Source organism: Erpetoichthys calabaricus, chromosome 4 (assembly GCF_900747795.2).
Source record: "Erpetoichthys calabaricus chromosome 4, fErpCal1.3, whole genome shotgun sequence".
NCBI classification, from domain to species: Eukaryota; Metazoa; Chordata; class Cladistia; order Polypteriformes; family Polypteridae; genus Erpetoichthys; species Erpetoichthys calabaricus.
The window spans coordinates 195,050,870-195,068,867 of NC_041397.2; the positions used below are offsets into that span (position 1 = coordinate 195,050,870).

The 17,998-nt window shown below is 35.5% G+C and overlaps 1 protein-coding gene across 2 annotated transcripts in view; it reads left to right on the forward strand.

The window, feature by feature from the left end:
• The window catches only part of prdm15 (PR domain containing 15), a 109,322-nt gene that overhangs the window by 20,174 nt on the left and 71,150 nt on the right, over positions 1-17,998 (forward strand). The window contains exons 5-8 of one of the 2 annotated variants that reach the window (XM_051927068.1): positions 4,192-4,344; positions 5,491-5,593; positions 10,649-10,741; positions 10,920-11,018. In XM_051927068.1, coding sequence (XP_051783028.1) covers positions 4,192-4,344; positions 5,491-5,593; positions 10,649-10,741; positions 10,920-11,018 — 448 coding nt within the window. The remainder of the gene's footprint in view (positions 1-4,191; positions 4,345-5,490; positions 5,594-10,648; positions 10,742-10,919; positions 11,019-17,998) is intronic. The other variant, XM_051927069.1, reaches the window with a different exon arrangement.

A 17,998-nucleotide genomic window follows, 5' to 3' on the forward strand; every position in this document is an offset into this window, starting at 1 on the left:
TTTATGAAAATAGTTTCTTCTTTGATAATAGCAGGAAGAAAATATCCTGTATTTGCAGAATTTATAGATAATGGAAAATCTAAATTTTCGTTATGATGCTTATCTTTGCAAAATGCACACAATTTAACTTATGTTTTCTTTCAGATTTGGTGAGAATCTTATCAGTTATGCTTTTTGACACTCTAAATCATTTAGCATGAAAAACAATATTCTGCTATTTCCTTAGAGAACATTACATATTGTGCCTCCCAGTTGGTGCATAAACAAAGTCCTTTTCAAATTTTACACATCAAATCTATAATTCCTCGTTGTTACACATTCATCATTCTGCTTTTGTACAGGTTTTCCTTCAGTGTATTGGATGTATTTATTTGCGGGCTAATACTGGAGCAGGACTATATGATCTTTACATTATCATCTAGAAAAATGAACATATACATATGCTCAATTTAAAAATAAAATGCCACCAGAGGATTTTCAGCTTCCATCTTGTACATTTTCTACCACTCTTTTTAATGACTTTAGTCTGACTGACTACACCTTTATTTTAGTTCAGAAAAGTTAAGCCAAACTATAAAGACTACACTAATAAAGTAAAAGTGGTGGCCAGATACAGTAGTAAAAGCTAAAAGCTGTAGTAGTATAGGTGAGCAAAAACTAAAAATTAAAATATATTTAAAGACTTGATCTTACTGATTGTATATGGTCAGTCATGTACTGTTAGATCTGTCAGTCAGTCAGTCAGTCATTATCCAACCCACTATATCCTAACACGGGGTCACGGGGGTCTGCTGGAGCCAATCCCAGCCAACACGGGGCGCAAGGCAGGAACAAATCCCGTGCAGGGCGCCAGCCCACCAAAGACTGTTAGATCTGGTAATATACAAATCATAAATTCTGCGTTAGTGGTAATTTCTCCATAACATATTAAATTAGACTACTGTGTTTCATTCTGGTGACTTTGAATTGTACACAAAATTAAATTTTAAATCTGAGAAGGAAACAAGACAAGCACAAACAGGGACTACAATTAGAGCATGAAGTCTCCAGAACTAAAACCTCAATATTAGACAAGTGTAAAAAATTTTACTTTTTTTTGAAGCTGAAAATGCAGAGCCTTCCATCAACTCAGCCTGTACAGACCAAAAAGTGCACATAAACTTAAAGAGGGTAGACAATGGTGTTTAACAATTAACTTCTATTGTCGTACGCTTTTGGAAACTACCATAATGCCTGTGCCTAAAAAAATGTAATAGCTCTAGTGCAAATACTACTCCGTGCCTTTCAAGTTTGACTGCCTGAATTGAGTAGATAAATTATTAATTTCTTACATTAACAGCTATAGTCTGTGTTCCCTGTGTGCACTTCAGCTCACATATTAAACAGTTTAGTGAGTCAGTCCGTCTCCCTGGTCTTGGACATTATTTTTGACAATGTTGACCAGCATTTGAATGATATTAGAATGCTATGTACTAAATATTGCCCAGTCTTCAGTGCAATTATCACCACCAGCATGTCTTAAACATTAAAGGTCTCAGTATGTGTAATCTCACATAGTTTTCCTAACAAGCTTAAAGATGAGCAACAGAACCTCATCTTTGGAATTTTTAAGCAATATTGTCTTTTAAGGCTGCTTCTACAACCCCACAATATATTCTCTCTTTATATAATTGTACAGACAAATCTAGTAAGAACAATGTCATTATACATTCTGTTGACAGCACATTGTTTGGACTGATTTTAGGAGGCAGATTTGATAGCCTGACCCTACATGGCATAGAGAGCACCACATCATGGCCAAATCAGTTAAGCAACATTGGAAATAGTCATCTTCTTCTGATTTGTGTTACATACAGTATATATGATTGCCAAGTTTGAACCTATGCCACTAAGAGCATGCTAGAAAAGGCACACAAGCATAATGAGATGAAGTGCATATTTGGAAAAATGGGTTTACTTCTCTCCTTAGACAAGTTGTTCTGAATCATGGTCATCACTGTATTGTATATAACACAACTACACAAGACAAAACAAGCCATTCAAAGGTTTGTGACAGCTGCACAAAAATGAAAATAATTTAACAGCTGGAGTGCGTGATACTAAAATGAATTCCACAAAACAAAACTTTGTTGGGCGTCCCACATGCAACTTACTTTCCCCTTTGCAGTTATAAACATAAGGAGCAGTTAAATAGCTTATTATTAAACTATAATAATGAGATTATGATATTGTTATGTTACATGATGCATATACTGTCAAGTTTCTAAGTCTTTTTAATTCCAAAATACTGCTTTTGTACTGCTAATAAAGAGTATTTTCTTGGTGATGTAAATATAATTATCTATTTATGGTTATCCTCAGTTTTACAAAATTATTATTTACTTGTGACAAATTAATTCTGAGACACAAAACCACAAAATGCATGTTGTCAACAGGGCTTTAATACAGACCATTTTGGTTTGCTGTGCAAATGGGACTTTGTTGAAATATGCATGTAATATAATCTAAAGTTTGTTAGAATGTCAGATGCTATATGGTTAATTAAAAATTGAGAAGAATAAATTCACTTCACTTTACATGGGAAATCCATTACCTGCTGGGTGAAATATTAGAAAAAGGCAAATCAATATCTAGCAAATGTCTAAGGCATTTTTCCCTCTACAGTTGAATAACTTTTTTTCCCACATTTCAAACTGTTTGGTATACTTTATAAAGTTGCTATGAGAGTAGCAGAGATTTAGCAGTTTAATAGTTACTTCCTTAAGTAACTGTATTTAACAATTATTAATAAACATGGTAAAGGCAGCATGCTGAAGTTGCTGACATTTGAATTGATGAGGCATACTTGTTGAAAGTGTATTGAATGAGTAAGGCTGGAAAAGAGACCACTGAGCTTATTTGATGTCTACCCTTTATGATGCTTCTGTAGGATGCTGTTGAGAATGCCTGAAGATTTCCTTAACAATATGTAGTTGCAAACAAATAAACAGGCATAATAGCCTTTAAAGTCATCTTTCACCACCCATTCCGTAAGGTCTTGAACAGCATAGTCTTCAACCTGGGGTTTGCAGTGTTACTAATGGACATAAATTAGTCTGTTTCTCTCTCTCACTATGTATATATATTTTAGACACTGAGTAATAACAATGTGTTGTTTTTTTCCATTTTATGAATGCAAAAAATATTGTAATGATTCTTTAATTTTATAATGTTTAAAAATGTGGTGTAAGTTTAACTTTGTGTTTTTAAACAAGATAGATAGATACTTTATTAATCCCAAGGGGAAATTCACATATTGCAGCAGCAGCATACTGATAAAGATAATATAAAATTAAAGAGTAATAACAAGACAGGTATACAGACAGTCAATAACTTTGAATAATGTTAACGTTTACCCCCCGGGTGGAATTGAAGAGTCGCATAGTGTGGGGGAGGAACGATCTCCTCAGTCTGTCAGTGGAGCAGGGCAGTGACAGCAGTCACAACTGTCTGATAGAACATCTGCAGCATCTTATTGCAGATGTTGAAGGACGCCAGCCTTCTAAGGAAGTATAGTCGGCTCTGTCCTTTCTTACACAGAGCATCAGTATTGGCAGTCCAGTCCAATTTATCATCCAGCTGCACTCCCAGGTATTTATAGGTCTGCACCCTCTGCACACAGTCACCTCTGATGATCACGGGATCCACAAGGGGCCTGGGCCTCCTAAAATCCACCTCCAGCTCCTTGGTTTTGCTGGTGTTCAGGTGTAGGTGGTTTGAGTCGCACCATTTAACAAAGTCCTTGATTAGGTCCCAATACTCCTCCTTCTGCCCACTCCTGATGCAGCCCACGATAGCAGTGTCGTCAGCAAACTTTTGCACATGGCAGGACTCCGAGTTGTATTGGAAGTCTGATGTACTGTATATAGGCTGAGCAGGACCGGAGAAAGTACAGTCCCCTGCGGCGCTCCTGTGTTGCTGACCACAATGTCAGACCTGCAGTTCCCGAGACACACATACTGAGGTCTGTCTGTAAGGTAGTCCATGATCCATGCCACCAGGTATGAATCTACTCCGATCTCTGTCAGCTTGTCCCTGAGGAGGAGAGGTTGGATGGTGTTGAAGGCACTAGAGAAGTTCAGAAACATAATTCTTACAGCACCACTGTAACATCTTTTACATGTAATTTTTTACATTTACAAAATTTTTCAGATTTTCCAAAAGGATGGCCTTGTTGTTTCTTTTGACACTAGTAATGAAGATGACTGCAACTGGATGATGCTTGTTCGACCAGCAACAGATTACAAACATCAGAACTTGACTGCTTATCAGCAAGACAATGAAATCTATTTTACAACATCTCAGGTAAGAACTCAGCCTGTGATATTTTGCTTACAGAATGGGCAGTAGATGCATTAAAAAGAATACAGCCTAATAAATTATTAGACACTCCTTTAAAATATTATTTTTTATTGTATGTTTATTATTACTGATAAATAAAGAGATAATTTTCTAGAGAGTAGTCTCCTAGTACCGGTACTTTCAAACATTTTAATAAGAAAGTAAAATTTAAACTGGGCACTATGGGTGTGATTCTCAAGTTCAGTCCTGGGAGCACATTTTGAGGGATTTCATCCAAGCCAACTTGCGCTTTATATTGGGCTCCAAACTTAATTAATCAAGCTGTTATTTCCCAGTTTCCGTGTTTTGGTGTCAATACAGAAATTATAAAATTGGGTTTGCTAAAATTTTATTGCACTGTAGCAATCATTTATGTATGTTGCATGGAGATAATTTGGTATTTTTAACTTGGTTTTTATGATTTTCATTGTCTCATCTTCCTAAATTTTATTCCATGTTTGTATGTGTTATTTAATTTAGTTTATTTAAGCTATTTATTAATGACCACTCTAGTAGGTCCAACAAACAAGTAGTATCGGCCTGTCAACATTCAGTGTTGCTTATGCTGAATGTATATTCTTCTTGTCATTAAGTGTCATTACTAAAAGCCTGTTAAGTGATTAAATGCTTCAGCAAAAGAGGAGAATTATTCGGAAAATGACAAAAGTAAGTTAAGAATTTAAAACCTTGCAAAAATACCAAATTTCTACATTATGATACATTTTAATCATATATTGCTACAATGTTTTCTGAGTGAAGAATGAGAAATAAATGTTAATTTAACCTTAAGATCAATTAGTGGGAAAATGACTCACTGGTTGAAAATAGAGTGAGTCGAAAAACTGCAGCCTAAGTGGACCACCATGACTTAAACTGAGGACCACAGCACTGTGAATACTTCTTGGGTTTTCACCTTTTTTGTTTCCATTTATTGCAGTCACATTGTCTATACTGCATGTTGGTTTCATTGTCTTCTTGATCTTTTAGTGCCAACATTATCAAATTGATATAATGCCTAATATGACTGTGATTGTTATTATAATTTTTTATTTTGTAATTGTGCAATGCACTATATTCAACAAAACTAGCTGTAGGTTTCCTGTTTTGCAGGATATCCAGCCTGGTACAGAGCTGCGTGTCTGGTATGGAGCATTTTATGCAAAAAGGATGGAAAAACCACTCTTGAAACCCACTGTTACGCCACTAACTACAGGTGAATGAAAATCAACATTTTGGGTTGTAGTACAAAAAAGAGGCAGAAACATCAAGGGTAGCCAATGTGTGGTACTTGTTCTTTGTGGGTGGTAAACAGAAGTGATGAGTAAAATGTTTATTGATATTGAAGGATCACATAAAGTACTATACCTTCAGTGCTAAAATGAGTTCAATCACTGATGGTTTTGTCAGTGCAATGTGACTACCATCTAAATCTATGTAGCAATATTTTTTTATTTAATGTATCAAAGAGAAGTATAGATTTCAAGAGTAGTCTAATAAACAACTATTCTAAGTGTGCTCTAATTTCTATATAAAAAGTAAGTTTAAATGATGAAAAATTCTGTTGAGAGTCATCAAGCGCAGGCATCAGTATAGTAAGTATATTTTAACTGTTTTCCTAGAAGACCTTTAATTCTATAAATACTTGATTAAAAATATGCAACAACTAAGTGTAATTGCTATGCTATAGAAAATAGTGGAGTGACTCAAATTGGGCATAACAAATGAAGGCCTATGCATGAAGTGCTGTTTGAGGCTAAAACAACTTAAACACTATTCAGCTATAATTTAAAAAATAATTTAACATTTAACTTTTTTACTAGTAAAACTGAAATTCTTCAGTCTGTTTTCTGGTGAGCATTGCAGTGTGAGTGCAACAGAGTTTTGCTCTTCCTGTTAGACTCACTATGATTGGATCCAAGACAAATAATACTGAATCAGATTTGTTTTCCTAATATAAACTTCTTTCACCATAAGTGACACACTTTGTACATTTTGCTGTTTTTTCTGTTATTCTAGTAAACCAAACTGGTTGAACATAGTGTGGCCTTCTAATATGGATGGCTCATCCAGTCCTAGCACACTGTCTTCAGAATGTGCCCTTTCAGGTGTCACTATTTCTGTGTATGTTCATACATTTGTACAGTGTCTTTGCTTCATTTTTTCAAATTGGGCTAACATATTTTTATCCTTGTTAGTCTCTTTTGTGTTTGTGTGGAGTGCAAAAATTACATCCAATCCACTTTGCTAGTGAAGGGTAAAAGGAAAATAAACAAGTCTGTTTTCTAAGGAAACTGTTATAAAACTCTCCTCCAAGAAATGTAAAGACTTGTTTATTCAGTACTCGACAATGTAACCCAAAACTGTCACTAACAGTGAGACTTGAGTTTTATAGAAAAGCCAAAAAGAAAGACAACATATTGTAAAATACATACTATGCGATTGTTACAAATGGTGTCTTGGGGCATTTATGCAGATGTGTGCAAATGATACATTTAGTAATATAGCAGGTTTTGAAAAACCCACTAACTGGGTGGTTATACATTAGGTTATGTTTAGTACTGTTTGATTAGGACTACAGTTCAAAACGTAATGTCTGTCCAGGTTCTGGCCCTGAAATTACCTCCCTGTAAGTTGTGCTTAGAACATCATCAGTGTGACACATCCTAATGATTTCAGCTAGCCCTTTTCTTTCTGGAAAATTGGTGTCTCATAACTGATATTCATATTCAGTAAATTTTTTAATAAAAACATCAATATGTGGTTTAGAGAAGGAATTTAGTTGTACAGTTTCATAAGAACAATTAACTGGATGTTATAGGCATATTCAGGTAAGTGACTCATTCATTTTCAGTTTATTCTAATAAAGTCTTGTTTTTTTTTTTTTGTAACCAGAGCCTATTTTAACAGCATTGGGCATAGGCAGGAACCAAAGCTTAAGATAGTTTGGCAGACTGCTGTAGGCCAAAGACACTTGCTTGCCAGCATCCAGCAAGTGATTCAGCAAACCTCTGAAACTGATCCTTGGTCTGCAAGCTTTTCCTTTACTAATACTCCTTTAAAAATGCATTAACATAATTATGTGGCCTGTTCCAACAACTTGCCTTACCTAGTTAAAATATAATAATATTCGTGTTTGTATAATAATGCACTTTTTTGTGATCATTTTTGTCCTCATTTTTTAAATATCAATTATATATAAGATATATCCACCCCCATCCCACGTTATTATAGAGTGCTGAAATATTTAAGAATGTAGTTCTATAAGAAAAAATAGGAAGAAGAATTTAGCTTCTCCTTAAAGACCCATATTCCTTATTGCCACCCATTTAATGCTGTCATTGAAGCATCATTAATTCTTGCTGAGGTTACTTCTAAATTATCCGGATTATAAAATCTGGTGTACAATGCCTGAGAAACATTTGACCTGGAAATTTCTAGAAAGAGGCTCAATTTTGCAGCAGTATTACCTGACATAGATAGACTACAGTGAAAGACATAGTGGAGAGGTAGATATGGGGAGGTTGTATTTAATAATATTTAACATGGCTAACAAAACTTTTTCCCAAAATAAGAAACCGTGGGATCAAAAACAGTATATATGCATGAAGTTACCCTTTTGTTAGAACACATATGACATGGTTAACCTTGAAAAACTTTCACATGTAATCTTTGCCATGGTGTAAGATACAGTCGACATAACCAATGAAGTTGTGCATATTGATAGAGTTTCTTAAGCATAACTGAACACTTTACATATAGTATTCCAGCAGAAGGGGTGGAGGTTGTTTTCAGGAGTAAGCTCACATGACCAGATTTACAGAGTACACAAGTCATCATAACTAGAGTCACAAAAAGATGAGTCTAATAAGGAAATGGTTCCCTTATTCAAAGAAAATTGAGTGCAAAGGACAAGAAATAGGGTTTAAACAGGAAGCAACACAGTTTTAAAGCAGAACATAACTGGAGAACAAAGAACAAATGAAGAGGATGAAAATATATGTGTTTAATTTCCTGGAAGGTGTGTAGACAAACACCCTTTTCAAACATATTGTTCAATTTACAGATCCAGCTATTCAGCAAGAAAAGGCATATGCACACTTGACCTCCAAACAGTAAGTCTGAATTATTGTAAATAGGAGTAAAAGTTATCCCATTTTAGGTTTCATCCTTCTTTCTTGTCTACAATGAGCAAAATATGCAGGTCATATGATATAATTAGTCCCAAATTCCGCAAGATTTAACTTAACAAAAAGCAACTTATGAAGAAAATGTGAGTCCATAGAAATTTTCAATGCTACCCAATAGCTAATTCTTCCATGCTGTTAAACATAAGCTTTGTTTCCATTTCAAATTAATTTTGCAATAGAAAGAAGAAGGAAGGCAAAGTTAAACAGTGGGATACATTTGATTTAATAGCAGATAGCCAAACTGGAATTGAGGTTTCAAAAGCAGACCATTCTTAACTAACCTCTATCGATATTTTGTGATTATTAGATACCACAATATGAGAGAGCAAGGTGGAAGTATCAATACTGAAATGCTTGAAATGAAAAGATACTGACAGGCTTGTCAAATCAGGGTTAATCCTGAGTGAGAACAATACCCATTTAGTCCAATTGAACTTATAACATGATACAGTCTTGTGAAATTTAAACAATTTTAACATCTGTGGCCAGTTTCAGCATTTCTTAAAGATAAAAGTGCATCATCTGTGTATGGGAAAATATATTGAGATGATTCAGGGTATGGACATAGCTAACACTGAGTTCTTTTTCCACAGTGAGAGAATTAAATTAAGTAATTTTTTTCTCAATTAGAGAAAAGCTGCTTAGATACAGGTACTAAAGAAGCCATCCATTATATGTATCTAAATGTACTGTCAGATGCTAATTTAGAGCTTGTGAAACCAGTCTGATCTGGATTACCCAGTTTAGTGTTTACACATGCCAGGTTCTTAGTTTGATACTTTGCTAAAAGTACAATTATCTAAATATATAAAAGGTAAAGTTCTGTAGCTAATACAGAGTTAGATTACTGTCATATTAATGTTGGGTCTCCCAGTGGTCCATCTGATATTGCATTTAGCATATCATAAACCATGGTAAAAGTTATTTTCAAAGAGTAATAGTGATTCAGGAGACCATCCATATAACCTAGGTTCTTTTTTTTTTTTACTTTAATAGCATCTTTTAGCTTCTCCTTACAAATCTGAGCATCTAGCATTGCTCCTTCTATTGTAGATAAACAAGAGAAGTTAAGGTTAGATAAGAAGTAATTCATTTCATGAATAGTTGTGTTTACTTCATGTGCATTGAATAAAAAGCAATAAACTCTGAATTAATTGCTTTTGGGTCATTAGTTAAAATACTACAGGGGGTCTTAATAATAGAGATTGTTGCAAATGATTAGTTTTTATGTAGGCACAAAGTTAACAATTTACTCAGGTTTGATCCCACCAAATTATAGCAAGCACATGTACATTGCATTTGGAACATGGCAAGCTGAAATTAGCTTTGATTTAATTGGTGAGATTTGAGTTTAAAAATTATAGAGCACAACTGTGTTTGTTTTCTGACTTACTTTTTGTCAGAACATTGTGTAAATCTGCTTTTCAAATCTGCTCTGTATTTTCACGGAACTGCTTTGACATAAGTATTTCTAAATGAAATGTTATTTTGTTCTTGAAGTTTGACTTGTGTGTCATGACAGATAGGTAACCCCTTTTATGCCTAGAGGGGGCTGGGCGGTCTCGTGGCCTTGGAACCCCTGCAGATTATTTTTTTCTCCAGCTGTCTGGAGTTTTTTTTTTTTGTTTTTTTTTCTGTCCTCCCTGGCCATCGAACGTTACTTTTATTCTATGTTAATTAGTACAGTATTGCCTAATTTTATTTTTTATATTTTGTCTTTTTTACTCTTTCTTTATCCTGTAAATGACTTTGAGCTACATCATTTGTATGAAAATGTGCTATATAAATAAATATTGTGGTTGTTGTTTTGAAATACTGCTGTCAGACTGCAAAGGCTTTTAATTGATACTATTTCTAGGCAACTTTTCAGTAATTAATTTTTCACATGCATCCTTCATTTATCTGAAGCCAATTATGTATAAATACCTTAAAAATAGGTTCAAGTCTTTAACACAACTGGGCATATCTATATTTGTGTGTGTATGTATAATATATATATATATATATATATATATATATATATATATATATATATATATATATATATATATATATAAAATAAAATCTTGTATTTTCATTAGAAGCTGAAACCTCACCTTTAAAGCATGAATTAGCTGGGGAAGATATGGAGAGATCCACAGCAGCTATGAACAACAGTATCAGTGATACTCCTGGTGAGAAAGCTACTTTCCAGTTTGGGAATTAACTACCCATTTTATTTTCCTTAAAACTGCAGTTTTCCAGGGAAAGTGTGTGACATTGAAAACTTAAAATTTTTCCCCTAGCAGTCACTTATATGTATTTTTTTTCTATTTGTTTTTTTGTTCCTGAATGCTTGATTCTTTTTCAAAGCTGATGTACAAACTAGCAGTGTTGTCCAAGAAGTTGAATGTAACCAGTGGGCATGCAAAGTGTGTTCCTGTATTTTCCAGGAGCCTCAACTTCTTACTGGTAAGAAATTGCATATGGCAAAATACAGTAGGTTTTTGCTATACAGAGTGACTTTTACTAGTATATAAATTTAATTATTAGTATGTAATTATAAGTCTGTAACAGTCCAAGGTTGCAAATTAAGGCAGAACATTTTGACAAATAATAACTCAAAGACATACAGTACAGTTTAAAAATTGTGCTTTGTATTTTATTTTTATTCATTTACCCTTTGTTTTTCATGTTTTCCCATAGCAGTAATGTCACTAATTTAGTGAACTATTAAAAGGAATGTTTTGTTATTTTGATGGTGTCATGTAAACCAACTTGCACAACACTGGTTTTGCTCATCTTTGTATATTTCTTTTATTTTTTATTTTTGTCAACATTTACTGTTCATGTGATAAGAAAAATTTAAACCTATAATCCTAACGTTTTGAATCCAGTTATTATTTAGCTATGTTTCTTTATTACAGAATTCATTACAATTCAAATTTACTTAGTTCAGTATGTGATGTTGGAGAGCTCAGTAGCATTATGTACAAGAAAGGGATCAACACTATGTGAAACAGTAATACATCTCATGATGCACCCTTAATGAGCCTAATTGGAAACATTTTTTCTGCCCTTTCATGCACATCTTCAGGATGAGGCAATAAACCAGCGTAACTGGAGAGAGCCCAGTCAGGCACCTAGAAATTGAACCTGAACCATCCTAGGGACCTAAGGAAGAAGCCCTATTAGGCAATTAGCTCTGCCCTTTACTTTTTCTATTGGGTTTTACTCTACTAGGTCTATTTTATAATTAGAATTGGCATTGCCAGTGGGTTAAGATTTTATGGTGAAAGGTTGGGACCAGTACCTTGACCTGATCTCCAGGTTTTAAATCCATACCCCAATTGTATAACTTTGACTGCATCCACTGCGTATTCTGTTTTACTAGGTGGTTGCCGTTTTTTAAATCTATCTGTTAATTAAGTGATATGTTCCAAAATGTTGGTCTGAATGTTTGACTGTGCTTCCCAGCCTTCCTGAGCATGGGTCAGGATACCTCATGTTAGCCTTTAACAGAGCAACTCAAAATTCCCCTGTGGTTGCTTTTAGTTACCCCTCTCTAAGCAAACAAGATGAAAGAAAGAATCAGGTTCCCATCTCTTCACTCAGTGGATATTACTATTACCAGCATTTGCTTGAATCTTTCATATAACCCATCACATTAAGAATGGTGTGCAAACATATTCTGATGTATGATTTTTGAAAGTTTTGTAGTCAGACATAGAGTGAGTTCTGTAACATGTCAAGATCTCATTTGAAATCCTGAAATGTGCAAGCTCCCTAATTATTTTTTTGCAATATATATATAGCATTAGCAACTTTAAAGCAATTATGACTTTAAAATATTAGGTAGCTTAACTGATATAACTAGGAGGTATTTTTGGCTGTGCGTCAACATTTCAAGTTGTCCCACAATATCTATTTCAACTTTCAAACAGGATTTCAGTAAAATGCAGTGACATTATTGGGTTTTGCTGGTGGAATGCTTTTAAATGTATCTGTTCTAGGGCCAGTAAAATCGAAGCACAAGTGGCCATGCTTTTAAACAGGAATTACATAAATGTAACAATTCACCATGACATGGACGTTGGATACGTTGTTGTCTACACTCTTGTCCTTCATGAACATTAACCTAATATAAGTAATTTTATTTGGTAATAATATGGTCCCAAGTGGTGTGGTTTTCTTGATATATAACCATTAAATGGAATACTGCAATATGAAAATAATTAAGTTAAGCAAAATAATTTCTTTATTTGTGTATGAGAGTTAGGATTTTAATATGATTCCCTGTTCACATTGGCCTATCTGGTGACCTTTAAAGAGGAAGATTCCACATTTGTAGACAGACAGTACAGATCATTAAGTGGTTGTGCTTTTCAGCTGCATTTTAATTGTTCCTTGCCACATCTTGATTCATAACTGCACAACCCCTCCCAAGCCATAGTATCTTATTTTTAAGTGTTTTCTTTACAGCTCTTATTGTTCTTGTAAAGGTTTGGTATGATGTATGCATGGGCTTACTGTGAAGCCTCTTATCATTGTTCTTGTTGAAACCTTATTCTCATCACTTATTTTTTTTAATTGCCTTATTTTACAGTTATGATTGCATTATTTTACAATCAGGGAACACCTGGTGAAGGCTATACAGCCAAAAAAATGTTGTGTCTTCGATCTTCTGTCCTTTTCAGTGTGGAAATGACCTTAACTTGTTTTCCTTATTTAAAAAATGAATTGCTTTGTTATTTACTGCCAGGTCTACAATAAAGAATAAGCAGTAAAGTTAACACAAATAAGTATACTGAACAAGTAGAAAATGTTAACACTAAATAATTATTTTTCTGTACTAAATAATTAGTGTTAACATTTTCTTCTTGTACTTATTGGTGTTTACTTTCCTGGTTATTCTGTATTGTGGATTGACAATTAGTAAGCAAGTTCATTTTTTTTCCATGTCTTGTGAATTTCATAGTAGGTTGTTCCTATACTGCCGGATCTTCCAGGTTTGATTATTACCCCATTCTGTGGGTTTATGTTCCTAATATTTTTTAATGAGTTTGCACCTGTGTAACTTATCTCCTGTGGAAACACGTACAGGGAAAGGTTTCAGCATTTCATCAACAGTAAGTTGCTGAGATGCACAGTGAACATCCAGCCACGTCTGGTGTATTTTGTAATTAGATGGGTTAGATGCTGATTTCCTGATTGAATGTTACCTTTTAATGTGCAAACACATGAAAACAATGATGATAGCCTTATTACAGTCAACAGGGAGTTTGGGGAAGTAAAAACATTTCAGCAGTAGAAACATCCTTCCACACTATGCAGCTGCTGCTTCAGCATGAAAGAGCAAGCATTCACTTTTAATGTATACTTGTAAGACTGCTCTCTTCCTGTCAACCAAAATAGGAGTAAGCATGATCCTATATAACAGTTAACTCTGGAGTGGATTGTCTTTTCCACAAAGCAAAACAGTAACTTTGTGTTTTGTTTAAATAAAGACAGCATTTCTTTATGAACTTTTTGCAAGATTCTTCTGGAGCATGCATCCTAGTAATGTTTTTTTCTGGAATAATTATCATCACATCTATAAACACTTCACTTCAGACATCAATCATCAGTCAATAAATAGTGGAGGTTAAAACAGGGGACTAGGCAAGTGTAACTGGACTACATGTACTGTCCTTTAACAAAGATTGTTAGATGAGCTAGATAAACAGCTTTTTCTCCAGCATATATTAAGTATCGCTTTGTTCAAATCTCATGGTAAGGTTTACATGCTCATGTAAAAGAAGCTCATTTTTTTCATCCACAACATTTCCAAAACACTGTTGTGTATTTTTAGTCTAAATGCCTTCTCCAAATGAAGTGCATGTGTCTGCCCTTTGTTGGACTTTGATGAGTTACATTCTAAATAGTAACCGTCTTTCAGTGTTTCTGAAACTGAAAAACTTGTTCAGTTATCGGATACGCATAGAGTATATTATAGAAGAGGCAATAGGCATCTCTTGTTACTTTCATCATATCATGTTGTATCTTTAAGCCTGTGACCTTTTTTCTTGTTGCATTAAATTTGGAACAATACAGTACACATTTCATACGTGTATTTGCTTTTTATCATCACTAATAATGATGGTGATCATGAGCTAATTTTTAATTGCTTTTTGTGTAGATCAACAACAACTATGCTTTTCTGCAATTTTATTTTCTTCAAAAAATGTAGTCAGCACTGCTGCACCCTGAACTGATTTACCCTTAATCCTTTGCAAGCAGAGGACAGAATGTACTTACTTCAGTGCTGGCTGCCCCCATTTACTAGCAGAAGGGCATTTTCCAGTTGATGGGAAAGGCATGCACACACTGCCATGGATGTCATAGGCCTTTTTAAGGAGACCTGATATTGTTGGAAGATTCCAAGACACAAGTGAGAAATTCCCACAAGTGGCACCACAGCCTAGCAGAGGGTTGTTTATGTGGCCACTCCTTAGGATTTCTTTGTTTGAGCACATGAAGGGTTGCAGAGGGTTGAGGTCTCTGGAGGGATTATCCACATTTTTATTAAGGTTTTTGAAAGTGACAAACGTTTGCGAGGACAAATGACAACTGCAATTCCTTGAAGATAAACAGATCACTGCTGTCATCAAGTCATAATGACAGAATGAGTTCAAGGTCAGGTTTATACGGATGGACAGTTAGATGTAGCAGTAAGTGGTGTCAGGTGTTATCTTCTCATAATTTATGACAAGCCATAGTCAGTTTAATTGGCTGACTGATCAAATGTCTAATTTTTATTGTCAACTTTCTGGCATTTTCACACTCATGTTTGGAGAAAGCCATTTTCACTACCTATCTGTACAGAATGGTATATGTATTTCTGTCAGTTGATAAAACTATTTTGCAGCTTTGCTTCCTAATATCCACTTCATCAGCAGTTGTTAAATGTCCTAGCAGTATTTTTTAAATTAAAGTATGTATATCTTTCTATTTAATTAAAATTATATGAAATTAAATAACAACTACTTAAAGTTTGCACAAAGGCTGTATTGGGCCTATGTCCAACTGTCTAATATCAGTGCTGTACTGTATTTTCCTAAAACCCATTTCTTTATCCACTTTAATTTAGTTGCCATGATGAATGGTCACATTGTCAACATAGTCTAGATAGATAGATAGATAGATAGTCTAGAGCTACGATGCCCTATTATCTTTTATAGTTAGCCCTTTTAACATGACATGATTGGGTACTTGGTTGTACACTTCAATTGAGCTCTCTTCTTTTTTTGCCTTATATTTTTAGTTCACTTATTCCCTTAACACTGATGTTTAGCTGGAAGAAATTTGCTTTTTGTGACATGTTTTAAAAAATTTGATCAGTAATATCTGTTTCTAGCAAAATGTGTTTTATGTGTTATCTCTGGCCAAAAATTTGCATCAACTAGATAAAAATATATTTATTTTATTATTAGAGAAATCTAATGTAAAGTTTATTTACTTTAGTGATTTAGTAATAAATCTTTCAAATCATTGCCAAATTGATTGTTCCATTAAGTTGACAGGGTAAATACAGCTTTGTAAGGTAATTTGTAGATCTGCATACCGGGGTGGCGGCCCATGTGATGGAAGGACTGGGGAAGAGGACATATCCAGGGCAATATCTCCCCCAGCACATAAGATGGCAACCCCCCTAGATTACATCAGGGCCACAGGTTTGGAGCTTAGAAGCTCAACCCTGATGGGGTCCATGGCTACTGTCATGGGGAGCCTGGACAGTTCCGTAGCCCTGGACTGCAGCACTTCTACCTCACCCGGGAGTGTTGCGGGAAGAGTATTGGAGAGCACCTGGAGCACTACAGGTTGCACTATAAAAGAGGCCGCCTCACTCCGTTTGAGGAGCCAAATTCGGGAGGAGGAAGACAAAGCTTGCTGGGAAAGGAGTGGAGGCAGCAGAAAAAAGAGAGAGAGAGAGAGAAAACGGTTTGAGCAGTATTGAGGGACTGTATTGTCCTTGTGGGGAACGGGGAAGACATTTCCCCTAAGGGAAAAGAAATAAGAGTGTGTTGGTTTTGCACTTGTGTGTCACTGTGCCTGTCTGTTTCCGGGTTTGGGGAGCTGTACATCCCCAGTATTCCACAATATATATAGGGTGATCTAAAATGAAGTACCACATTTCTCAAGGTCATTGCGTGAGGTAGAGGCAGCCAAGTGGGTTGGGGAGGGGGTCCTTTGATAGGCGATTCCTTGTAGTTTTCAGTTGGCAACATGCTTTGGTCCGATGCACACTGTGCTTTCGCTGTTTAAGCGTTCTTCAAAAACAATGAATCCATCATCACTAGGCAATGCACCTTCTGAACACACTTCAGTATTCTGCGGTGTCATCCCAAATCGGAAAACAATTCTTCAGCGGGTGGCTAAATTTAGACAGACGGGTACAACACTGAAAAGAAAATCTTCAGGCCGTCCACAGACTGTACGAACTCCTGAAAACATCCAAGTTGTAAGGGCATCAATTTTGCAGTCTTCTATACATTCAGCGCACAAACATACTTCTGCCTTAGGCATTTCCAACACGTCTTTGAGGAGGATTTTGCATGAGGACCTTAATTTCCATCCATACAAAATGATGGTAGTGCAGAAACTCACTGCGAGAGCCTGGGACAACTGTAGAAAGTTTGCGCAAACATTCTGCAAACTGTTCATTGAGATGCCATCGTCATGTGCAGCGACGAGGCACATTTCCATTTGAATGGTTACATAAATGAGCAAAACATTCACTATTGGGGTGAAACCAACCCTCGTGAACTTCATCAGAGCTCCCTGTATAGCGAGCGTGTTACAGTTCGGTGTGCCATTGTAGGTCCTTACTTTTTTGAAGAGGGGGGAGCAACGGTCACGTTATATTGAAACGCTAGAGAACTTTTTGTGGCCCCAATTGGAAGAAATGGATGTGGTGGATGCCTGGTTTCAACAGGATGGAGCAACAGCTCATATGACACGGAGATCCATGCAAGTTTTGCAGGAGATGTTTCCAGGGAAGCTGATCTCCCTGTGAGGCGATGTCGGGTGGCCTTTACATTTGCTTGATCTCGTTCCTTGCGATTACTTCTTGTGATGCTAACTCTAGTCAAAAGTATACACACACACCGACCTCAAAACCTTGAAGCCCTCAAGGACGCTATTCACCACGAAATCGCAGGTCTTCCCCTTGAAATGGCCAAACAAGTCATGCGAGCATTCAGAAATTGTCTCAAAGAGTGTATATAGCTAATGATGACCACCACCTTGAAGGCATCATTTTTAAAACACAGTGGGGAAAAAAATATATTTTGTGTACCCTTTCTTATGTCGTAATAAAATGTATTTTATCTTGTAGTGCTTTTGTGGAATGAACGTTTGAAATGTGGTACTTCTTTTTGGCTCACCATGTATGTATGTATGTATGTATGTAT